At 44.2% G+C, this 25419-nt stretch overlaps 1 protein-coding gene across 1 annotated transcript in view; it reads left to right on the forward strand.

Moving 5' to 3' along the window:
* ATM (ATM serine/threonine kinase) overlaps window positions 1–25419 on the forward strand; it is a 123935-nt gene that overhangs the window by 12843 nt on the left and 85673 nt on the right. The window contains exons 6-18 of the mRNA XM_066582087.1: window positions 968–1133; window positions 4604–4842; window positions 6450–6619; window positions 7229–7401; window positions 7598–7969; window positions 8578–8775; window positions 11928–12023; window positions 12889–13114; window positions 15141–15266; window positions 18308–18433; window positions 19570–19659; window positions 21212–21380; window positions 22566–22762. Coding sequence (XP_066438184.1) covers window positions 968–1133; window positions 4604–4842; window positions 6450–6619; window positions 7229–7401; window positions 7598–7969; window positions 8578–8775; window positions 11928–12023; window positions 12889–13114; window positions 15141–15266; window positions 18308–18433; window positions 19570–19659; window positions 21212–21380; window positions 22566–22762 — 2348 coding nt within the window. The remainder of the gene's footprint in view (window positions 1–967; window positions 1134–4603; window positions 4843–6449; window positions 6620–7228; window positions 7402–7597; window positions 7970–8577; window positions 8776–11927; window positions 12024–12888; window positions 13115–15140; window positions 15267–18307; window positions 18434–19569; window positions 19660–21211; window positions 21381–22565; window positions 22763–25419) is intronic.

Here is a 25419-nt window from a genome sequence, read left to right on the forward strand (position 1 = left end):
TTGGCTGGCAGAAGGCAGAAAGATGAGAAGGTCAGTTTTTGAGAGGTTTAGTCTGAGAAAAAAGGAGGACATGGTGTTAGAGACAGTGGACATACAGTTAGAGATATTTTGGAGGAAAAGTGTTGAGATGTCGCGGAAAGAAGTGTATAGCAGGGTGTCATCAGTGTGAAGATATTGGAGGCCAAATCTACGTAAAACCGATTGGGGCTGTTTAGATAGAGAAGAGTAGGGGCCAAGGACCAAGCCCTGGGGGACCCCGACAGCGAGAGGAAGTGGAGAGGAGAGCCAGTGCAGGAGACGCTGAATGAGAGGTCACCAGGAAGCTGATGACGTCACCACTTTGGTCTTCCCTTCCTGGTGGCATAGAACGCTGCATTAAAAGCAGTGAAAAGGCTGTACACAGCGTTTTACTGTGTTAAAGACGCACCCAATTCATTTTAATGGGCGATGCAGTGCGTTAAGCTATGCGAAGTGGAACAATAGAACATACAGTTCGATTTAGCGCATTAGCGTCTTAGTGCAGCATTTTTAGCTGGCATTGCAAACACACTCTAAGCTCTGTAATTAACGTCTGTGTGAGAGTGGCCTTAGCCACTCTTACATTGCTTTAGCCAACATTGCCTTAGCCAATCTTAGCATCATCAAATAGAGAGCGATGGGATGGATACAACTGATCAACAGCATCTAGTTACCCCAAATTCAGATTTATTGCCACAAAGAAAGCTTAGTGGAATAATTGGTAAGGATCAGGTATGCTGCATTTCCTCATGCATGGTCCTTCTATCTTGAGATATCTGCCATCGAGGAAATATTGGAAGGCCGCCATATGCGTACGAGCGTTGACCAATCCCTCTGAAATCGGTGGGTTTGGCTCACTCTTACCCTATATATATCCTGCTTTAGGATTATGGTAAACCTAACATGTGAAACAGTTCTAATGTATTGCATATTTACTTTCATGTTGCAGAACTATTGCACATATACTTCAACCTGTACTTGAAACCAAACAGTGCAATAAACCGTCTGCTGGTGGCGCGTATAATCCAGACACTAACCAGAGGCTGCTGCCAGCAGACTGAGGGGATGCACTCCAAGTTCTTCAACTTCTTCTCTGTGGTGATGCAACGGGTCAGGTGACTGTCTTATTTATCTGGAAAAGCAAATACTTTTCGAAATGCAGTTTGTGTGTAAAATGTATTTATCTGTTTATTATTTTTTTGATTTTTTTTTTTAAATATGGTGTTATAGCATGGGAACAAAAAAAAACAAGACTTGTGAGACTGATGCCATGTATTGGTTCATCAGAAAAAAGGACACAGGAGCTCGATCTTCTCTCACTTGTTGTTTTTTGTTTATGACACTCAAGTTAATCTAATTAGAGAATGCCAATGCGTGTTCCTCCTAGGTTTCTCTCTGAGGACAGCGATATGGGGTCTTCTTTCTTTGCAATGGTAGGCGTCAGAGAAGTTTGACCCCCACCTAACTTTTAGAACCTTGTCTTGTTGAGGAGTCATTAAAGTAGTTGTCCCACAAAATAATGGTTTCCCCTATGAACTGAATAGGAGATAGTTATCTGATCGGATAGTGTCTGACCACTGGGATGCCCACAAATCATGAGAGCAAGAAGATCCCTGAATCAATGGGCAGTGGTTAAACATGTGAACCACCACTCCATTCATTTTAGTGGAACTGTTTAAAATTGCTGAGTTCAAACACCCGCCTAGCTCCATACTGCACATGGAGTAACCACCGCTCCATTCATTTAGGGATCTTCCGAACCCACATTCTCATGATCGGAGGAGGTCCCAGCAGATAACATCTTAATTTCATGGTGCGAGTGAATAGGGTCATTGCTGTTCCTTGCACAGCCGGGTGGCTGGGAGCAGCGCTGCTGTGCATAGAAACTTTAGATTGAGACATATAGCAACCCCTTCATTTTTGGGATTGGTGCAGAACCAACAGGTCGATCATCCTAGCTATGTGCCATACTTTATAAGATGGGGAAATATCTCTAAATGTACCCTATATACATTGTAATTGATCCAATCTAACCACATGCAGATAAGCACTGATTTCCATGTTGTAATTAACGGTCGTCCTTTTGTGGTTACAAGTGGGAAACAGGCTTTATTGGACAAGTGCTTTATAGTGGCATTCTCACCCGGCCGGAGCCTACGGGGAGAGTCGAGTGCTATTACCGTAGCTCTTATTGAAGTGAATAGGAGCTATGAAAACATTGCAACACAACACGCTATGCTGTTTCTGTAGCTCTCATTCACTACAATGTCTTTCTCTCACTCTTTTCTTCTCCATCCGTGCCCACAGTCACAGTAACTCCTGTGACTGCTCTGCAGGTCTTCTCTGTTTTTTATTTTTACTATTTTTCCCCTCTAGCTGGGAGTCAGGAATGAGCTTACTTTCCTGATTGTCCCCAAGTAGGGAGGGCGATCAGTGCTACATCAGACACACTGTTACTCCCCTCTCCAAGAAGTCAAAGTGGACCAGAGCAGCACTAACTGCTCTGCTTACTGCCAGCCTTGGGGCCACCTAAGCTTCCTGTCCACATACCTCCAATTCCAGTGATCATTCACCACTAAGTGATTGATGCCGAGGAGTTGACCCTGCTGGTGCCCCGTGACAGCGGAAGGGAAGAGGATGAAGATTAGGTGAGTAACCTGGATTGGTTTGTATGGTGCCAGCGCCCCTACTCCCATGCTCCTTCCTTCCCTTGATTATTTTTCGCTTACAATGTCCCCTTCCCCCATAGGAACATCTCTGCGGTCTCCCTCCTTTACAGCCCTGGCCTTCCTCTGCAGCCCACCTACCAACTATAGTCCCCAGAAGGCAGGCTGTTTGCTAGCATCAGTCCAATTCTCTTGTTTGGGAGCAGTAACTTTATGCTGTGCCATGCAGCATCTAGGTGACCCAGGGCCTTGTTTTTCACTGGTGCCGTTGGCTCTCCATTAGGACTTTTTTCCTCTACGGTGATTCTGGTCGTTCTTTTTTATAATTCCGTAAAGGACCTACAAGAATTCTTCCATGTCATGATTCTCATGGATTTTCAGGCTATTGCTCTGTTCCTCAGGCTCCTGGTCTACCTGCTTCATTTTCCTCTCTGGTCTCTTGCACACTTCGGTAGCTATGCTTACCTAGCCAACTGACCAACAACAACGAAAAAAACAAAACAGTACTACATCACCACATACATGTCAGCATTAAATGGCACACTGTGACGAACTGTGATTCACATTTATCTTCCTGACCTTCTTTGTCCAAGAGCAGATAACCGAAGGGCTGGAGCTCAGCTCATCTTTCAATTGGGACAGTCTAGGTGGAAGATCATTGTCAACATTGGTTCAACCATACTCTTGCCTTACCATTTCGCAGGTAGCAAAACAATGAGCACAACATACTTTACTCTTTCATTTCTTGCCTGTTCTTTAGCCTGTTTCAGTGTTGAGTCCCATCCCTTCCTTCACCTCCTATAGAAATCAAACATCCTCAACAAGCAGGACTTGTTTTGTACCTACTGTCTGCTACCTTTCTTGAGATTTTATCCAGGTCAGAGATCTGCCTGATCAAGGTAATCCATCCGCTTTTTCCCATCAGTGCAGTGTCCTCCGTACTCCCAGTTTGGCGCAGCATATCGCCCTCAGGATAAGGGCATCTTCATTCCATATCATTTCCATCTTACTAAATTTTGACCCTGTTATTAATAGTGCTGCCCTTTTTGCCCCTTTATTAATAATGTTGTGTTTCCTGGCCATGTAATTAATAATGCTGCCTTTCCTGCCCTATAATTAATACTGCCCCTATTCTACTCCCATAACAAATAATGACACTCTTTCTGCCCCTGCAGGTAAACTGCACCCGTAGGTAATAATGCTATAATTTCTGACCTTGTTATGAATACTGTCACCTTTTATGCCCCCCATAATTAATAATGCCACATTTTTGGCCCTGTAGGTAATAATGCTGCCTTTTCTGCCCGGTTATGAATAATGTTGCACTTTCTGCCCCTGTTATTAATAATGCTGCCTGTTCTACCCTAGTAGGTAATAATACCTCTACCATAATAGATTAACCTGCTTCTTCTCCCACCTTTTCTGCTATTTTAAGAAATAAAAACAGCTGTTAACTCACCTATTCCACAGTGCCCCTAAGCTTCTCCAGATTCCTCTTCCTTTCTTCTGGGATCACCGTGGATTCATGTGAGGTGTGAGACACATGCCCAGCACTAGCCTATCCCTGACCCCAGAAGAAAGGGAAAAAAGTCCGGAGCGGGTGAGTATACAGCATTTTTTTTTTTTTTTTTTAAAGAACAGAAAATAGGGGTCTTAACTGCTTCTCACTGGATCTGCCCAATCGGTGAGAAGCAGTGTTTGGGGCCCCCTCAGCCCACTGAAGAGCGGGCAGCTGAAGGCCCCCTGAACATAGGGGTTAATGGGGGGTCTGTAGCTGGTGCTCCATTTGCACTATGGTCAATCTGGCGCTGCACGCACATACACATGCATTTTAATCAAGTAAGTACACAGCAACATACCTGTACATTCTGTCTTAATAGTAAAATGAAGTTTACTATCTACATTCTTTTTGATCTTAGGGAGGAGAGAAATCTGCCTGGCTTGGAGCATATCCTTGCTGCTCTGAACATATTCCTGACCACAACTTCTTTGAATTACCGTATGAGGGTTTGTAAATTCGGAGAAGATATCTCCCCAATAATACTGCGTGTATGGACCCAGCAGAGACCCAAAGATGACTTGAAAGAAGAGATTGTAGAGTTTTTTCAATTAATGCTAAATGTCCATCACCCGAGGGGAGCCAAAACTATAGAAGAAGGTGCGTTACTCTATACAGATGTTGAAAACATTAACTTGATATTTAATTCGCTATGATACCTAAGTACAATGTACCACAATGCTGTAAATGAAGTTATCATGATGTGCCAGTCCTGTTAACAATTGCTACATCCGTAGCACTGCTGTTCCTATTCAGTTTTCTTTTATCTGTTTTATACTGTACATCAGTGGTCCCCAACCTTTTTGGCACCAGGGACCGGCTTCAAGCAAGACCATTTTTACAAAGCCCGGCAGGGTGGGGCGGGAAATGGGCAGGGCTTTGGTTATGTGGGGCGGGGTTATGAAGGGAGTTGGAGTTTAGTGCACACTTATTTAATTATGACATTTAGAATGCCCTGGCAGTACACACATAGGGCAGTGGGCAGTATATAATCTATCTCTCCCCCCCCCCCCCCTTCGCCCCCTCCAGCACACACATAGGGCAGCATATAATTTAGCCCCCCCCCCCAGCACACACATACGGCAGCATATAATTGACTCCCCCCCCCCCCCCCAGCACACACATAGAGCAGTAATAAGCAGCCCGCCCACCCCCAGTAATAAGCAGGCCCACCCCCAGTAATAAGCAGCCTCCCCCAGTAATAAGCAGCCCCCCCTAGTAATAGGCAGCTTCCCCCTAGTAATAGGCAGCCCCCCCCAGTAGTAGGCAGCCCCCACCTCTCAGTAATAAGCAGCCCCCCCAGTAATAGGCAGCCCCCCCTCAGTAATAGGCAGCCCCCCCTCAGTTATAAGCAGCCCCCCCCAGTAACAAGCAGCCCCCCCCCAGTAATAAGCAGCCTCCCCCCAGTAATAACCAGCCCCCTCCACAGTAATAACCAGCCCCACCCCAGTAATAAGCAGCCTCCCCCCAGTAATAACCAGCCCCCTCCACAGTAATAACCAGCCGCCCCCCATAGTAATAACCAGCCCCCCCCCCTCAGCAATAAGCAGCTCCCCAACCCATATACTTACCTCCTCCCTGCTGTCAGCGTCGCTTCCTCTCTGCTTGCCCTGAGCCCGGCGCACACTGTAGTCAGTGTGTAGCCCGGAACGCTTCCTCCCCGAGTCCTCTCCTGCGGAACTAATGAGCAGGGGACTCAGGGAGGAGGATCCTGGCTGCACACTGATGTCAGTGTGCGCCGGGATCAGTGGCAACAGCGCGATTACCAGCGGGGAGCCGTGGCACCCCAGCTGGTAATCGCTTCAGTGGTGAGCGGCGTCGGCCTTGTGTTTGACACATGTGCTATAGCAGGTTAGTGTGAGAGCACAGAGCACTGCTGAAGGAGCCGCGGGATTGTTCCTTTTAGGACAAAAGTTCCCCGTGGTGCCGTGGACCGGCAGTAAACACCTAACGGCCCGGTCCGCGGACCGGTGGTTGGGGACCCCTGCTGTACATAATCCAATATATGTCAGTGTCTGACATTACCTACTGTTTAGTAGGAGTATTGTTTAGTTTGCACTTATACAGATGCAGCCTATTCAGCACTACGGTACTACATCTGTATTTTTGCCGCCTTAGACGATTGAGATGTCTGAATTGACAAGTTGATCATCTCTTCCTTAAACAGCAATGACAGACTAATGATGACAGCAATTCTTCTCTTATAGGTGCCTATGCCTTTGACACTGATAAGTGGCAACGGAACTTGTACAATTTGTATGATACCCTGATGAGTGAGATCAGCCAGATCGGCAGCAGAGGGAAATACTCCTCCGGATCGCGAAGTATTGCAGTTAAGGAGAACTTGGTGGAGTTAATGGCAGACATTTGCTATCAGGTATTGCTTTAATACATTACCTACAGCAATTATTCTGCTCTCATGTAAAATGTAATAGTAGTTTTAAACCTCCTAAGGGCCTATTCAGATAGGCGTGTTTTCCAACCATGTGCTGTCCAACCATGATATATTGTCGTCATATTACAGATGAGGATAGGACATGTAATGTGCACTATCCACGCAGATTGAACAGTAGACTAACCAGGGTCCGTGTGCTGTCTGGTGCGAATTGCAATAGAGCAGTCTCAGACGCAACTCTCAATATAAGCTTCTGAATGAAGCCTAAAAGTTGTATAAAACTTGCCATAAATTCTGGCCATGTTTGAGGTGAACTCATGGATACTAGTCTTTATACACACAGTTGTGTGCAAGTAATTTTATTCTTAGGCTGAATTCAGATGGCCATATGCAAGTTGCATCAGGCAGCACATGAACACTTGTCTGTGAGAGAGGAGGACACCCGTTCTCAGGATGGTAGGGGTCTCAGCAGTGAGGACCCCCCCCACCGATGAGACTTTTATTACCTATCCTGTGAAGGTGATAAAAATGAATTGTGCTGCAACCTCTTTAATACTTATTAGTTCTCCATATCTACAATTTGTTTCTCAGCTCTTTACAGAAGACACTCGCATCTTGGAAATCACACAGGCTTCCTTTGCTGCGACTCAGAGAGATCCCCTTGGGAGTGGAGCACCAAGCAAGCGCAGAAGAATAGAACTTGGTTGGGAAGTAGTCCGTGATAAGCTTCAAAGATCAAATAATTATTTTGATGTGATTCCGTGGTAAATATGACTTTGAGCCCTTCCTGAGTTGCTTCTAAAATTCACTTTCAAAGTATATATTATAATGTATGTGCCTTCTTGTCAATTGCCTTAGATTTTTCGAGTATTAACCAGATTGGTTTGCACTCAAGTGACAAAAATTTAGTTCTGTTTTGGAATTTTGTAATTACTGTTCTTGCTTTCCTTTTTTCCCAAGGTTGCAAATTGCAGCATGTCTGATAGCACGGCATCCGATGAGCCTGCCCAGCAGTGAACTGATTCCATTACTGGCCGTCCTTCACCAACTGCTGGCTGAGCAGAAACGAGGAGAGAAAGCAACTTTTGTCCTGAGGTGTTTGAAGGAAGTTGCAGTTTGCCAAAAGCAAAAGACAGATGTGATACTCACCCCAAAATCAGATCTGCAGAAACTCTGGACAAAAATTTGGGCTGTTACTTTGCGTAGTTTGAGTTCTCCGCAGACTGAGGCTGACAGCTTTGCATTATTGGCTGTCATCTTAGATGGAAGATTAGTAGCAGCTGACAGGGATTTTTGGAAGATTTTCTCAGGGTCTGCCGGCAAACCATCCAGGTAGTTTTAACGAATAATTTATATTTTTAATGAATTCTTTACTATTCTTCTTATTTTTTTCTGCTTTACTTTCACCTGTAACTGAGCACCCATTCATCGTCTTACGGCAGCCACTAATAGGCTTTATTCTGATGCCTACACCTTTGTGTGGCACTGCATCAGAAGCCCAGCACTGGTGAACCGTGCCAGGTATAGCAGGAACCCGGCTGTCAGAAATCATCTGGCCTCCTGCACTAACTGCTGGGATTACAGCTAGCTCTGATCCTGGCAGTTTAACCCTTTAGTGCAACCACAGCATCTAAAGAGGCTGAGAGAGGGAGGGGGCTCGCTTTGTCACTCATCGCACCCCGGCAATGCAGAGAGTAATATTCCCATGAAGGAAAAGGAAGAAGACTGTTTTGTCCAGCCCATTAAATATTTTAATTTTCTTTGGTTATTTTATGTACCCCCAGTCTTTTAGCCCTTGACTAATATGGATAGTGAATTGTTTTAGCTTTTAGAATTCTGATACTTGGTTTTTATGAGTGTTATGTGTCAAGATTATACATTAAAATGTGCATATTTCACAATGGTATCCTTTAATTGTACAACTTTCTACTTTCTTTTAGCTCTGCAGTGCAGTGCTTGTGTTTAGCACTCACGTCTTGCATTGTCCCAGACCAGCTTACTTCAAACCTGGAGCTACCTTTACATGAGGGCAATGGGGGTAAAAGATTGCTAAAGGAGGAGATCATTAAGTGGTTACTGTTTGGTCATCAAGATGATGAGATGGAAGATGGCAACGAGCATGCCCCATTAATAAACCAGTGAGTACTATGCAGGCAGTATGTTTCAGCTTGTATTGTGATTTAGTGTCCACTTTTCAGGGGAGCATGGATCTTTAAAGTATATGGACACCATCACATTGAAATATTTTTTTTAGCGTTCATTTGCTTGATAAATAGCAACTTTCTTAATAGTCTTGATTTAAAAAATCTGCTACTGTTTTGTAGAGTCTGTGTAACGTCTTTTCATAGCTGGTTGCCTTGCTGCATCTGAAATAGATCCAGTAGAACAATAGACCTACCTGTGTTGCTTCTTTCTTATTTACTGCTACCTTCTACCAATGTTAGGGTCTGAGCATCAAACGATTATATTGTAAGTGTTTCATTGCTTTTTCAAGGATCCTTTTTCACTGGGCAATTGTTGGGGATGAATGGCTGCATAAGCAATCATTTATGACTATTGACTGTTCATGCAACTATTTTTACATTATAGTCAGGAGAACATCTCCTGTTTGCATAAGTCGATGTGTTGCTGATAAACAATCATTTTTATATGCACATAAAATGATGCCATCGGCCAGCATTTGCTTGTTTGATGGCTGATTGCTGGGATATTTACATGACAAAGTGATCAGGAACGAAAAATTCATGTGATGATTAGCCTGTGTTGAAAGGGACTTTGGAGATATCAGCAGGGATGGGGATGAGGTTGCATGTGGCAGAACAAAGCGTGGAAATGGGAGAGCATCCAAGTCTTCAAGAAGGGCAGTTCACACAAGCAAAACTGTATCACAGAGTAGAGTAGTGTATGGGGGAAAGTAAGCTACAAGGCAGACTAGAAAGTAAAGGGTGAAGCTCACAGGCCCTGTGTGAGTGTAGAGAGGCAGGACTCTGCAGGAACAGGGGAGAATTACACACTGCTCAGTATCCGTGTCTGTTAGGACAAGTGAGTAGAGATCCCTAGTGGGCCATTGAAGGAGAAATCCATCCAGAAATAAATTGTATATGAGAACTTGTGAATGCAGCAGCTTCCTGGACACATTGACCTCACACCCATCATTCGTTAATGGGACAGATACAACCACTTGCAAAAAGATAGAAATAAGGAGATGGTTGCAAATGGCATATCAGTGACGTGAAAATTAATAAAAGAAGAAAATTGCAGAATGAGACTTAGTGGCTCTTTAACCCCTTCCCGCTGCAGGGCGTAAGTTTACGTCCTGGCAGCCTGGTACTTCCAGCAACAGGACGTAAACTTACGTCCTAAAGATAGCGCAGGATCACATATGATCCCGCGCTATCCCGCAGCGGGAGCCGGCTGTCCGTCACAGCCGGCGTCCCGCTGCAACAGCGGGGGGGCATCGGAGATGCGCCCCCCGCTGTTAACCCCTTCCCTGCCGTGATCTAAGTAGATCGCGGCAGGGAAATAGTTCACAGAGCGATCGCGCTCCCTCTGTGTCTCGGGCCGGAACTCGCGATGTCATCACGAGAGCCCGGCCTGTCACCATGGCAACAGGACGCCAGACACTGGCGTCCTGTATTGCCTATGCCTGAGATCGCTGTATAAGCGATAAGGCATGGCAGAGCAGTAGCTCTGCCATGTCTTATGACAGCGATCATCAGGGCAGTGGTTAAAGTCCCTCAGAGGGACACAAACAGTGTAAGAAAAACAAAGATTAAAAAAATGAATTTAAAAAAAGAGTAAAAAAACATTTTTTATGCTTTTTCTCAGATTAGCATAAAAAAGGTAAAAAAAAAAATAAAACCCCACATATTTGGTATCGTCGCGTCCGTAACGACACGTACAATAAGTTGCACATGCTTTTGACTGTGCACGGAAAAAAACGCAAAAAAAAAACCGCTAAAAAACTGAGGCAAAATCCTAATTTTTAGCATTTTGCCTCACTAAAAACGCAATAAAAGTGATCAAAAAGCCATATGTACCCCAAAATGGTACCAGTAAAAACTACAGCTCGTCTCGCAAAAAATAAGCCCTCATAGAGCGCCGTACATCAAAAAATAAAAAAGTTACAGGACTTCGAATGCAGCAATTTAGAATAGAAAAAAGATTTCCAACAAAAAGGGGTTTTATTGCAGAAAAGTGGGAAAACCTAAAAGAAATGTAAGAATTTTGGTATAGTTGTAACCGTACCGACACGCAGAAAAAATGGAATGTCTCATTTATGCTGCATGATTAACGCTGTAAAAAAAAAAATAAAAAAAATCTATGGCAGAATTGATGCGTTTTCTCTCCCTGCTATCATAAAAAAAATAAAAAAAGTTTTACAATATAGTCTATGTACCCAAAAGTGGCACCAATAAAAACTACAGTTCGCCACGCAAAAAACAAGCCCTTATACGGCCGCGTCGACGGAAAAATAAAAAAGTTATGACTTTTGATAAACGGAGAAGAAAATCCGCCAAAAATTGTTGCGTCCTTAAGCCCAAAATAGGCCGTGTCATGAAAGGGTTAAATCAGGATAGTAGCTACTATATGGAAAATATTTTTTTTTTCCATGGCAAGGGGGCGTAGGGGTCTGTAGCCTTTAAAGTTAGTCTGTCACTTGATTTTACAAGTATATCCTATTAGTATTATAAGATGTGCGACAAGAGGAATTTGAAAGCTTATCTCTTTTTGTTAGCCATTGAAAGGTATCGTGTCTACAAGATCATTTTGTTTCTTTTACTGAGAACAATCACAAGTGGATGAAGATAACTTTACCTTTTATCTATTTCATTAGATATGCCAATGCAGGAATATTCTAGTTGCCCCTTCGCCCCAACTTCCTTAGTCTAAATACGCCTATAAGAGTCCTTATTGATGTTTCCAGCTCAGGCAGCGCCTGTGCCACACTTAGGAAACCGGCACATGCCTTCCATATCATAAGTGGAATGTGCGCATGCATCATCCTCTTTCTGTCACCCCTCACTATCAGGCTGCAAGTGAAGACTTGGTGTGGAGCGGCATCGGCGCAGTGTGTCTGAAACCCATGGCATATTCCGCTGCCTGAGCTGGAGATGGCAATCAAGAGTCTGATGGGCCACTGCAGTAGGTGACCTGCCCATTAGATAGTTTATCAGTCATTTACATACCGCACAAGAAGTGGGTAAATAACTGTAGGTTACTTGGTTTGGGATGTTTACAGTATGTAGGATCGTAGAGACGTCTCACTTTATATGTTTGACATCCGTAGGTACTTCTCCCAACCATATTTTCAGAAGTCTCTTGTTAGCCTCACAATGAAGAATTCCAGCGCTGCTATGGACTATTTTGGACGCTTTTTAGAGTGGTAAGTAGAAATCCATAATTTTTTTAATGTTTATTACTGCAAAAATATAATTGCAAGTCATTATTGCAGCAGTTTAATAGCGGGCAGCTTCTGCATTTGTTATAGCAGTGATGGCAAAATAAGGAGATAAAAACAGAAGACCTAGCCTTGTAAGCTACAGTAGCCTTCTGTGGGATGCTACTGTACATGCAGTGGTTTTCTTTTGTACAAATCCAATAGAAAAACAGTGTGACATGTTCCACGGGATGTCATATTGCAGAGGTATTCTCCTTGACATATTGTTATGCAACAAGCAATATGTGTAATTAAAAATGGTAATCTACACTTTCACCTAATGTGCTGGTGGACACACATCAGTCCCTGTCCCCACAGCCACGTCTCCCCATAGTGACCCTCTCTTCACTGCAGAACAGTTGGTCAAAATTGCTTTGTGTCCTGCTTGTCTGGAAGGAGCAGATCCTCCGCAGTACATGGTATTATAGTTGAGAAGACTCCTTATGCAGGGAGGTAAGAAGGAATTTTGTCAGCTGCCAGAGGAAGGAGGAGACTGATTTTGTTGAGAGCCCACCCTCAGCAGCACTCATGAGAAAATATCAAAGCAACCAATCTGTTGTTTTATGCTAGAAACACTCTGAAATACTCTTAAATAGCTATTAATACGTCTGCCACCACCTTTTCTGGATTTTTGATATGAAGATGATTCATGGGATAATCCCTTTAACAGACATGCTCCTCACAGAGAAAAGGGATCCGTGGGAATTAGTGTCTCACAGAATTATTTCAACCTTATGATTATTTATGTGACTTTTAAAGTTCATTACTGCTGATTACTATTTCCGCTTTGCTCTATTATTTTCATCTCTAGTTCACATCAGAAAAGAGGAAGTGATTCGATTGGATTCTCCGATACACAAGAACTCCATCTTGTCTCCTCTTTTAATGAAATAACTGTCCTGTCCAATCTGCCAAATTCAGCAACCTGTCAAGAAACGTGTTCCCCATGTCTCACCGTGCATCAGTGTATCAGAAAGAAGCTGGAGCTCGATTTGCTTACTGTCTCGGAGCAGCTTCTCAACAGTTATTCCTTCGAGGTACTGCATAAAAAACTATTGTTATGTAGTTCTGATACTTACCTACATGATACCGTACTGACCTTGCCATGGGTCCTACAGTTTTCAGGTATGTAGTGTAATTTTTTTTTCCCGCTCATATCATTGGGGGACACAGCTTGGACCGTGGGTATAGCTACTGTCACTTGGAGGTGGACACTAAGCAGAAAAAGATAGCTTCTTATGCCAGCTTGCAGCAGAGTACGATATGAAAAAGGCACAACAGGTAGTGTAATGTATAAAACTTTAAGAATTAAATCGTAAGATTCAAACAAGTCTCAAATTAGAAAAAAAAAACAAGCGGGTGTTGTTACGGCAAGTGCAAAAATCTCATTTTCTTGTCTGTGTCATTGGGGGACACAGCTTGGCCCATGGACTTTCTAGAGCAGTTCCCAGTGGTAGGAAAAATCTGTAAGAAGACATGCGGTCAGTTATATCGCTGTCTGTAAAATGCGTAGACCGAAGGAGGAGTCAGCAGATGCAAAAGTGTGTATTTTGTAAAGGTGTGTAAAGAGGTCCATGTGGCTTACTGCCCAAGAGGTGTCCACAGCCCGAGTCAAATGTGTAGTAACACGGAATGGAGGATCTCTGCCCTTTGCACAGTATGCCTCTTCCATGGCTGACCTGATCCTGAAATGATCACCCTTAAAGGGGTTGTCCCGCGGCAGCAAGTGGGGTTATACACTTCTGTATGGCCATATTAATGCACTTTGTAATGTACATTGTGCATTAATTATGAGCCATACAGAAGTTATCAAAAGTTTTATACTTACCTGCTCCGTTGCTGGCGTCCTCGTCTCCATGGTGCCGACTAATTTTCGCCCTCCGATGGCCAAATTAGCCGCGCTTGCGCAGTCCGGGTCTTCTGCTTTCTTCTATGGAGCCTTTCGTGCAGGATGCCGGCTCCGTGTAGCTCCGCCCCGTCACGTGCCGATTCCAGCCAATCAGGAGGCTGGAATCGGCAATGGACCGCACAGAAGAGCTGCGGTCCACGGAAGAAGAGGATTCCGGCGGCCATCTTCACAGGTAAGTATAGAAGTCACCGGAGCGCGGGGATTAAGGTAAGCGCTCCGGTAAGCTTTCTGTACGTCCCTGCATCGGGGTTGTCTCGCGCCGAACGGGGGGGGGGGGGGGTTGAAAAAAAAAAAAAACCCGTTTCGGCGCGGGACAACCCCTTTAAGCTGAAAAAGCTTTTTCTGGGACCATTCAAAATAGTCAAAAGGGGAAATAGAGCGCCAAATAGAATCTCAGAGCACAAACCAAATCAAGGGGCTAACACTTTTTCATCTTAGTTCTGCCTCCTAGTGGTAGTAGCTATACCCACATTGAATTATGAATGGCTGAGCGCTGCCTGTGATTGGCTGAGCGCTCAGCAAATCAGACACAGCCCTTCCTCCTGCTGAAATAGCTTCAGAGCAATGCATGGGGACCAAGTGGTTAGACGCTCCGAGCCCCGACAGCGGCGGAGAGGTGAGTATATATATTTTTTCTTTTTTTGCTTATATTTAAAGCCCTTCCCCGAAAATCACTGCAGGGGTTGCCGGCAGCCCATTGCTTTGAATGGAGCCGGCGGCAACAGCGGCGGCCTCATTGAAAGCAATGGGAGAACATCGCGATCCTCTGCCACAGCTGTGACAACTGTGGCAGGGGATTCTTTACTCCTCGCGGGGAGTTCCATCATTACTGAACATGAATATGTGCTTCACAGTGTTCAGTGATGAGGGGACTCCCCGCGGGGAATATTGATGCGCAGCATGGACCTATGTGCACGCATGTCCTATCTTTTGCATGTGCGTTCGTTTGCGTGCCTGTTTAACACAAACATGTGAACACGCCATAGGAAACCAATGGTTCTAATAGACACGTGGTTATGTGTGCACGTATGAACGCACAGAAACACGCTCGTCTGAATGAGCCCTAACTGTGCAGAGGAGCCAGAACTGACTTTTCCTCAGGATCATTGTTTTAAGATTTGGATTTGAATGCTATTTTGTCTCCTTAAACCTAGACTACACCTCCTGAATCCTTAGTTCGATGTGCAAGTCTCTTGTGCGGGGTACTGGCATGTTACTGCCATGCAGAGGTCATCAGTGAAGATGAGGCTTGCCAGTCTAGTTTATTCCAGAAAGCCAAGGTAGGTCATGCTGTTATTTATATATGTGAGAGTCAAGGCGAAAAGAAAAAAAATCTAAAATAAATCAATACTTCTAGGCTTACCACATTGCGTCTTCTAATACAGTGGTCCCCAACCTTTTTTGCACCTGGGACCGTCTTCAAGCAAGATCATTATATCCATGGCCCAGCAGGGCAGGGTGGGGGTAGGGCTTTGGCCATATGGGGGCGGGGTTATGGAGGACACCTGCTGTGACTCACCCCCGGCGACAGTCTGTTAGCTTAGCCGGGATGTCAGCTCCTGTCCGACGGGCTGAGTGCTGGCTTGAGTTTTGGCGGCGCTGTGGCTCCGGCGCTGTTACTGTGGACGGCGGTGGGCTGTGTTCCTCCTGGGGCCACTGAGACAGGTGAGACAGTTGCATAGCACAGCAGCGTCCCCAGCCAATCAGAAGCTGGGACGTCTACAAATATCAAGACTGCTGTATTATGTTGGCACCCCTAACTTCCAATGGCGACATAATACAACAGTATCGGCTCCCTAACACTGAAAGATGGCACGCCCGCATAATGTTCCCTGCCAGGAGCCGTGTCTTTTGAGGCGAGCCCACACAGTGAGCTCTGAGCCGCCACAGAGCAGAGCACACTGTCAGTGTTTAGTGCTGGTCTGTGGCGGGATACTGTTGCATTAAGTCGACACTGGAAGTTAGGGGTGTCGACATCATTAAGCAGACTTGACATGGAGGTGATGCCCCCAGCATCTGATTGGCTGTTTTACCTGCAGCCATGCTATGTGCCATCCGGACCCCGCTGTTCACGCTGTCCGGTTCAAAGTCATGTTCCCGCTGCTCTGCCATCCCCAGCTGGCATCTGTGATGTGCGCAGCACACACGCTGCTGTAACTCGTCCCGTACATAGGCTGTTCCCGCTGGCCTGCTTGTCACCGCTGCCTTGCCATCTGTGGGTCTGGGATGTGATGTTGCGTCCGGACCCCGCATTAGTTTGTGTCCCAACCCTGCTGCCAATCGCCTTACTCCGACTTAGCACATGGCAGCGCCGGAGGGGGGTTCACTCACAGGAGCGGAGCAGCAGAAGACATCGCCGACGGGCGGTGGAGACGGAGCACCGCACCACATCTACTGTCAGGGCAGCAGACCCCCTGCTGGTGGTGAGTCTGGGAGTGTCAGCACCGGAGTACTTAGGTGGCGATAGTATCTGCGCTGCAGACGCACGACCGCAGACATTTAACTGCACAATGGCAACAGCGGCCTCCAGAGAGATGGAGTTAGCAGGCCAGCGTCCCAGCCAATCAATAGGTGGGGGCGTCATCTCCTTGTAAAGTCTGCTGACAGACAGTACCCTGCGGCAGCACCGCTGCGGACCGGCAAAAGAACCCCAACGGCCCGGGCCTGGTCCGCGGACCAGTGGTTGGGGACCCCTGTTCTAATAGATATATAAGTCACAGAAGGGTAAATATAAAAACAATCAATCACTGAAAATGGCCATATACTTACTGACTCAGGAGGGCAAACACCAACCTCAGCATGCAGATAGCAATCGCCAAATGAGGGAGCCAATTACACCTGTGAGGGATATCGATGAAACAGCCACTCACACAACCTCCTATATAGAGGGGGTGGATGCTTGGTGTATACTCCCACACAGAGTAGATACAAAGTGCCAGACCATTCTGATACATGTAGTGCGCCATGCAAACAAGCAACCTATTAATGATGCCATAATAGTTCGACAGGTTGCCCTGCACCTCAATAAGTGAACCATATTGGTACTGAATGCTGTTGGCTACCTGCATGCTGAGGTGGTGCACATGTTTGCCCTCCTGAGTCAGTAAGTATATGGACATTTTCAGTGATTGGTTCTAATAGATATAAGCTAAAAGGAAATATATCATCAGAAAAGGACATCTTTTAAATTTGTTTTTATTCTAAACCTATTTCTAAAATAATTTGGTATGTCCTATTTGGAAAAAACTAAAATATTCCAGTTTTCATACTGGCCACTAAAGCACAAATAAAAAGGTGATATTTGCCATTTTTTTGCAGCTTACTTATCAGCTTTGCGGAACAGATTGTAGAGTATTTTGTGTAGTCATTTCATTAGTAGATGGGAGGATATTTAAAGGCGTTCACCCACTTACAACATTTATCACCTATCGAGGGAATGGGTAATAGATGTATGAATGCCAGCGGTCCGACTGCCAGTATCCCCATGAATCGCTAGTATGGTGGTCCCACAACTCTGGCCATCTCTTTAATTTGCTTAGCTAGTGAATGGAGTAGTAATGTACATGTGTGACCATTGCTCCATCCACACAGGGAACTTGGTAAAAAATCCATGGCCAATAAGTACATCACAAAACCATGGTAAAAAGTAAGAAAATCAGCCATGTGACACTCTACCATTACATGGAAACCCAGCTTTAGGATGTCATTATAGTTATTTCCTCAGAATTTACAGGTATAAGGCCTCATGTCCACTAGCTAAATGGAATCCGCAGCAGATTTTGCCCATTGGGAATCATTGGCCATCCGCGGTCTGTTTGATTGATTTTTGCACCCGCAGATGGCATTTTAAAAGAATTGCGTTTTTCACATACGGGAGAAAATACGCAACATGCTCCATTTTGCCGCGGATCGGCAACATTGCTATCAATGTGATAGCAATGTGTGCGAATATCTGCATGCAAAAAAAATACCATTTAAAGCAAATCCGCGGCAGTTTCTGCGTGGATTGTATTTTTCTAGTGGACATGAGGCCTAAAGGGAGAGGAGAAAGACACAAAAAGAAGGTCTGCATACAAATTGGTTTTTTTCTTGTTTTACTTTCTTTATTTCTTGCTCACTGTTACTCTCGACCTAGATGATGACAGATAATTTATTAGAAAAGATAACATAGTTAATGCCATTTTTTGTACTCTACTCTATAATACCTTCATGGAAAACATGCATGTGTCAATTTAGTTTTTACATTTATTTTACCTTTCCAATAAAACTCGCTGTTAAAAAGTAAAACTCAATACATTTGACAATTTTTTTCTTTTTTCAGATGTTGATGCAGTGTGCTGGCGAGAGCACTTCCGTATTAAAGGGGAAATTAAGTGAGGAAGCAAAAATTGCATCATTGGGGGCATTAATATCCCAGTGTCTGGACTGTGTCTGCAACTGCACAAAGGTAATATGTGAAGTGTAAAATGCATTTAGGATTATGTGTGTGGATCTATTCCCAATGACATCCAAATTTCTGTAGTTTTGTTAGATGCATGATATATTGGCCCAAGACGGAAACATTTTACCGTGTATATTCGAGTATTAGCCAACCAGAGAATAAGCCGAATCAATAAATTTTACCACAAAAATTGGTAAATCTTATTTACTCGAGTATAAGCCGAGCTATACTCGAGTATATACTAGGTTTAAAAAAAAATGCAATACTCACCTCTCAGCCGGCGTCTGTGTCCCCGGCGTTGCGTCAAGCTGCTTCAGTCTTCTCCTCGCTGTCATCTCCCTGGCTTGGTTTTGAAATCACCGCCGTCAGTGCTGTGATTGGATCAAGCGCCGGCCACTCACAGCCAGCGCTCGATAAACCAATCACAGCCATTCAGAATGACATCACTGAATGGATGTGATTTGGTTTATCGAACGCCAGCTGTGATTGGCTAGCACTTAATCCAATCACAGCGCTTCCTCACACAGCGCTGACCGCAGGGATTTCAAATCCAAGCCAAGGAGATGACAGCAGGGAGAAGACTGAAGCAGCTTGCCACACCGCCGACAGCCTCGCGCCAGGGACACGTACGCTGGCTCGGAGGTAGGTATTGTAGTTTTTTTTTTTAACCTAGTATATACTCAAGTATAGCTAGGCTTATACTCGAGTCAATATGTTTTAACAGTTTTTTGTGGTAAAACTTATTGACTCGGCTTATACTCTGGTCGCCTAATATTCGAGTATACATGGTATATGTTTTTTTATAAAATGCCTTAAAGGTAAAAAAGTGTTTAACTACAAAACTTTATTCAGAAAAAAAGTTTTGAGTGAAAAATGTATACTTGTTTAAATATAACAATGGACCCAAACCTGTAGAAACGTATGGTTATATGTTTAATGGATATGTTTTAAAAACGTACAGGTATGTTTAAAATGGCATTTGTTTGTATACATCTTCTAACGTACATTTGATGTATATGTTAAATGTACGTGAAAATTCTAATGTGAACAGCCCTAACAAACTGGATATATGTAAAGTGTACTGCAAGTTACTGGTTAGACCTCCTACTCCACTGTCTCTTACATTTTATATTATATTTCAGATGGGTACAGCTCGATTCTCCACAGATTTGTTTCTTCGCCTTATAACATCAAGGATGTTAACAGATTTGTGTGACATATGTCGACACTTGGTATGTTCAATCTGGGTTTTGAAGTTTAGCCTATATTCTGTTTTTATCGTAGTATATTAAACCCTTACTGACCAAGCTTTTTCCATTTTCGCTTTTTCCTCCCCCCTTTTAAAAAATCGTAACTTCCGTGTTTATCCATTGACGTCGCTGTATGAAGGCTTGTTTTTTGCGGGACGACTTATAGTTTTCAATGGTGCTATTTAATGTACCATATAATGTACTGAAAAACTTTTAAAAAATTCTAAGTGGAGTAAAATGAAAAAAAAAAACGAAATTCTGCCATTTTCAGTGCATCTAGTTGCTACGGCACACAAACTGCAACACAAATGACATGATAATTTTATTCTATGGGTCAGTACAATTACTACGATACTAAACGTACATAGTTCTGTTTTTTTCAAAGACATTAACTTTTTTTAAATAATTTTCTGCCGCAATTTTTTGCACACAATAAGTTTTTTATTTTCCCGTCGACATAGTTGTCTGAGGGCTCATGTTTTGTGGGATGTTCTGTAGTTTGTGTTGGTACTATTTTGGAATACATACGACTTTTTGATCGCTTTTTTATTGCACTTTTCTTGGAGACAGGGTGACCAAAAAAGTGCATTTCTGGCGTTCTTTATATATATATATATATATATATATATATATAATGTTTTTCGGACGACGTTTACCGTGCGGGGTAAATAATGCATTACTTTGATAGATCGGACTTTTATGGACGCAGCAATACCAAATTTGTATTTTTGTTTTATCATTTTAGATTCTTTTGTTATGAATATGGCAAAAGTTTTTTGTTTTTTTTAAATAATTAGTTGAACTTTATTGTTCTTATTTTGACTTTTTTTTTTTGTCCAACTTGCGATGCTTTGATCGCTCCTGCAGTATGATCTAATGCTGTAGCATTACATCATACTGTAATCTGACAGACAGTCTATTAAGCCTCCCCACAGGGATGGCTTGATAGGCATTCTGCCATGACAGTCCGGGGACCTTTCAGAAGGACCCCGGCTGCCATGACACCCGCACAGCTACCTGCAATCTCATCACGGGGGGACATCGTTCAGGGGATTTAAATGTCAGAATTCACAGTGGCATTTAAAGGGTTAACAATGCAGATTAGCTTATTGGAGCTGTTGCTGCTGGATAATAGCAGCCGCCTGCGCTGTATGCAAAGAGATCACCCCGCAATCTCTCTTCATACATAGGTTGCCGATACAAGCCGTCAAAAGGCGTATTGGCGGTCATGACGGGGTTAAGTTAGGGGATCATGGCAATTTTCAGTTGTGTACCAGTACTTTAGTTTTTCCCTACAATTGGCGAGGATGTGACTTTTTCTTCTTTCGGAAAGTTGTACGGTCGATGCGGTTTTACCACCCTGGTCTAGCACTCTTAAGTCATCATGGACGCCTAGCCTAAGCAATGAGAAAAATAATGTTATGGCCTAGTAGATCACACCTGCAGCGTGCTCGAAAAATAAGCTTTAATAAGTGTAATAAGTAAAGTTATCAATGTAATCATTTAATATTTAATGCTTTGAATGCACTCACAGGTGAGTAGCAACGGCACTACAGCTGAGGCCACAGATGGGGATCCCATGGATACAGACAGAGAGGCAAGAATGGATATAGAAGATGAAGAAGATGTAGACTTCTTTAATGACCACTCATCTACTGAAGCCACAGAAAGTGTAGAGCACGGAGATCTCCAAAATATCACTGGTGGGAAATCACACCTTCTAAACCTATGAAATAAATTCAGATACTTCCTGCTACATACAGCACTCTATTCGCCATATTTGGGCTACACATTCAGCAATGCTCTCGAAATGTATACATCGGACATCTTCATAGTTCTATAACGGGATCCTTATGGGCTACTGTGCCTTTTGGACATTATATGTTTTAGGATGGCTTTACATGGAAGAACTATCATCCCGACTTGTCGGTAAATGATATTTCTGCCTGTATAAATGCTCCAAGTAATTCATTCACCGATCACAAAATTGAATAAGTAAACAACAATTGCTGTGTAAAAGCTCTCTAACGACAGTCTTTCTTAAGTTTTAGCAACTATTTCGAGCAGCAATTCAGATAATGGTTGTTGCTTGTAAAGCCACCCTAATGTAGCTTTTTATTAACTGTACTAGTAATTCTTAGGACATTATAGTAGCAGTGTTTCTGGTGGCACATCACACTCACAGTAGCTTGATTACCACAAAAGACAAGCACAGCTTGGCTCCTCCCACAGCAGTAATATCACCACAGGTCCTTCAGTCCATCGGATCTCTGTAGTGGTGGTAGGTCAGTGTGTTTCGTCAGGACTGCTGAGTTATGTAGAAAATTATAGTGTTTCTGGTGGTGCAATGTGCCAGACAGCTCTACTACACCCCACACATCTCACACACAGTTTGGCTCCTCCCACAGCAGTGACATCACCACTGGATCTCTGTGGTGGTAGTAAGCTGTTGTTTTCTGGGCTTCAGGACTGCTGAGTTGTGTCTTCTGAGATAATAACGGCTTAGTTATATTCTCAGTGTGTTATTTTTATCCTCCCCTTCCAAGAGCCCTAACTGTGTTGTTCTTCTGTCGGCCAGACTCTGTGTTTTATATATGTTGTAGGACCTTCGATGGCGTCATCAGGGGGTGGAGCAATGACGTTACCAGGGGAGGAGCATTAGAAGCACTCACTCACATACTGCAGACAAGTGGTTGTTAGCAGTTTGATTGACTAGCACAGTCTTGCAGAGATGGGTTTGAGAGGTTGTGATTATGTAGATTAGTAGATAATCAGAGAGGACAGTTAGGTTCATATACAGAGATGTGCGAGGACATAGAGGTTGTACAGCATTACAGTCAGTAGTAGAGGTCTGGATGGTAACAAAGGTTTCATGTTTATCACTATAGGTGCAGTGAGTCCATTATCAGAGCAACATTTGACCAAACCTGACATAGTGCTGTCCCAGACGCTGCAGTTCCTGTGTTTCTGTGCATCTGCTGCTATAAATCAGAATGTCAATTTCAGACATTCAGACATAAGGAGAAGACTCTTGAATCTCATTGATACCTCGCTAGACACAAGCAAACCGCTGCATCTCCGCGTGGTAAGATGGGAGTGCTGACTGGGTTAAACTAATGGGCACCGCTGGGGCCATGACATGCTTTTATATTTATTTATATATATATATATATATATATATATATATATATATATATATATATATATATATATATACACACACACACTCATAAAAAGAAACATCAAGCACCTAGAACTTGTTGCAATCAAATGAAACTTTCTATGTGTGATGATTAAGTTGATATCAGTTAAGTGATTACAATATCTGAGTAAGAGGATAATTTATTGCAGAAAACCGAACACTTGAAGGGAGGCTTTAGTACCCTGTTGTACTGCCTCTAGCTTGGATACAAGATGTGATTCGGGCGGGCATGGTGGCTCTAGTACCCTGTTGTACCACCTCTAGCTTGGATGTAAGATGTGATACAGGCAGGCATGGAGGCTCTAGTACCCTGTTGTACCACCTCTAGCTTGGAAGCAAGATGTGATACTGGCGGGCATGGAGGCTCTAGTACCCTGTTGTACCGCCTCTAGCTTGGATGCAAGATGTGATACGAGAGGGCATGGAGGCTCTAGTACCCTGTTGTACCACCTCTAGCTTGGATGCAAGATGTGATACAAGAGGGCATGGAGGCTCTAGTACCCTGTTGTACTGCCTCTAGCTTAGATGTGATTCGGGTGGGCATGGAGGCATACAGGTTCTGTATGGTATCCTGTGGCATATCGGTTCACATTTGCTGTAACTGAGCCTCTAGATCGTGCAAACTAATAGACTGTTGAAGTTGGCGTGCCAGATCGTCCCATACATGTTCTATTGGTGATAAATCTAGAGACCAAGCAGCTACAAGTGTGACAATGTTGTGGGGACATTTCTGTGACCCCCTTGCTGTTTGCGGCTGAGCATTATCTTGCTGGAAAATGCCTGTTATAAGCCGCCATGAGCGGAACACATGTGGCTGCAGGATGTCCTGAACATATCACTGAGCTGTCATCGTCCCTTGTACCACTATTAGGGGTGGGCGACTGTCGGATGCACCCCAACACCATTATACCAGAGAGGGCAGTGTGCTGCTCCGCAGCAAAAGCAGGGTTTGGCTACTCACGCTTTATTCTCCCCCAAAATAGCCTTCGTCCATACCCAAACTAAACCTGGATCCATCTCTAAAGACAACCTTGTAGCATTCCAATTTTGTTGTTCATAACATCACTGCAAACAAAAGCAATGGTGGGTAGATGTCTTATGCAGTACACGTAATGGGCGCCGTGAGACCAAATGTCCTTCAGCCAAGCAGACAGATAGGGACCTGTAACAATGGTACTAGCTGTTTCTGGATGGTGGACAGTGAAACAGCTGGAACTGCTGGTGCTTGTCAGACTATCCTCTTTATTGGTCAGTTTAGGGTGTTCTGAGCCCGGTTGCCTTTTATGTGTGCCCTGACGCATCCATTGTTCCCAATGCCTCAATGGTCAGAATGCCTCAGGTGACTGGCAATTCGTCACTACGACCACCTAGCCTCTCACATGTCAATAATGTGCCCCTCTCAAACAGTTAACTGAGTAACAGAAGCCTCGTACAAGCCTCCCGGGAGCCTTTTAGTAGGCCAAGGGTGGAACATGCTTTAGGGTCTTGGGTGGCAAAAACGGTCATCTAATCACACCACAAATCATTTGTATATCTGCCTGAGATGTACCGTATTTTTCGCTTTCTAAGACGCACCTGATGATAGGACGCGCCTGGGTTTTAGAGGAGGAAAATAGGAGAAAAATATTTTGAACTCCCCAGACCAGGCAGTGAGGGAGGTATTACAGGAGAAATAAACAGCAGTAGTACCGCCTCGGAATGAAGTATATACCACTAGGTCAACCTGTCATTCAGGATCCAGCAAAGCTGAGTATAAATGTAATGGTGATCTCATTACTTGTCATCCAGCTTTCCAGGAGCCCTGAATCCCACATTGAATAGTTATGGAAATGCATGTGGTATGCATGCTTGCATAACTCTGCAGTTGGCATTCATGATCCTGGAAGAGCTGAGTGACAATGTAATGATTCCATTAGTTGTCACCCAACTTTCCAGGAACCCTGCATGGCATGTATCATTATGGTTCTGGATAACTAGGCACAAATATATACACAATACTGGCTGATCTTTCTTCCTCTGCCCCTTCCTCTCCTATGTAGCTGGCAGATGTGAGAGTATCTGTACATACAGCTGACTGCTGAGGCAGGGGGGAGCAGCAGCCCCCTCTCACTAATCAGCTGTTGTATGGGTGCTGGTGTGGAGCTGACCTGCTATCTTTATCACACTGTCAGCAATATAGCAGGAGCTGCCTGTCTATACAATAGCTTCCTGCTCCTCCCCCGCCCCTAGCAATCAGCTGTTGTGTGGCTGTTCTGCTCCCTGCTCTTCCCCCGCCCCCAGCAATCAGCTGTTGTATGGGCTGCTCTGCTCCCTGCTCCTCCCCCCCCCCCCCCGCCCCCAGCAATCAGCTGCTGTACGGCCGCTCTGCTCCCTGCTCCTCCCCCGCCCCCAGCAATCAGCTGTTGTGCGGCCGCTCTGCTCTACTGCTGTGCCGGCTTTGTATGCAAACGGCCGGCAGCACAGTGAGAAGGATTCACGATCCTTTTCAGCTCCAGCCAGGTCTGATCTCGGTAGGTTCGCTTTATAAGACGCACTGACTT

The sequence above is a fragment of the Eleutherodactylus coqui genome, chromosome 1, assembly GCF_035609145.1.
Source record: "Eleutherodactylus coqui strain aEleCoq1 chromosome 1, aEleCoq1.hap1, whole genome shotgun sequence".
NCBI lineage: Eukaryota > Metazoa > Chordata > Amphibia > Anura > Eleutherodactylidae > Eleutherodactylus > Eleutherodactylus coqui.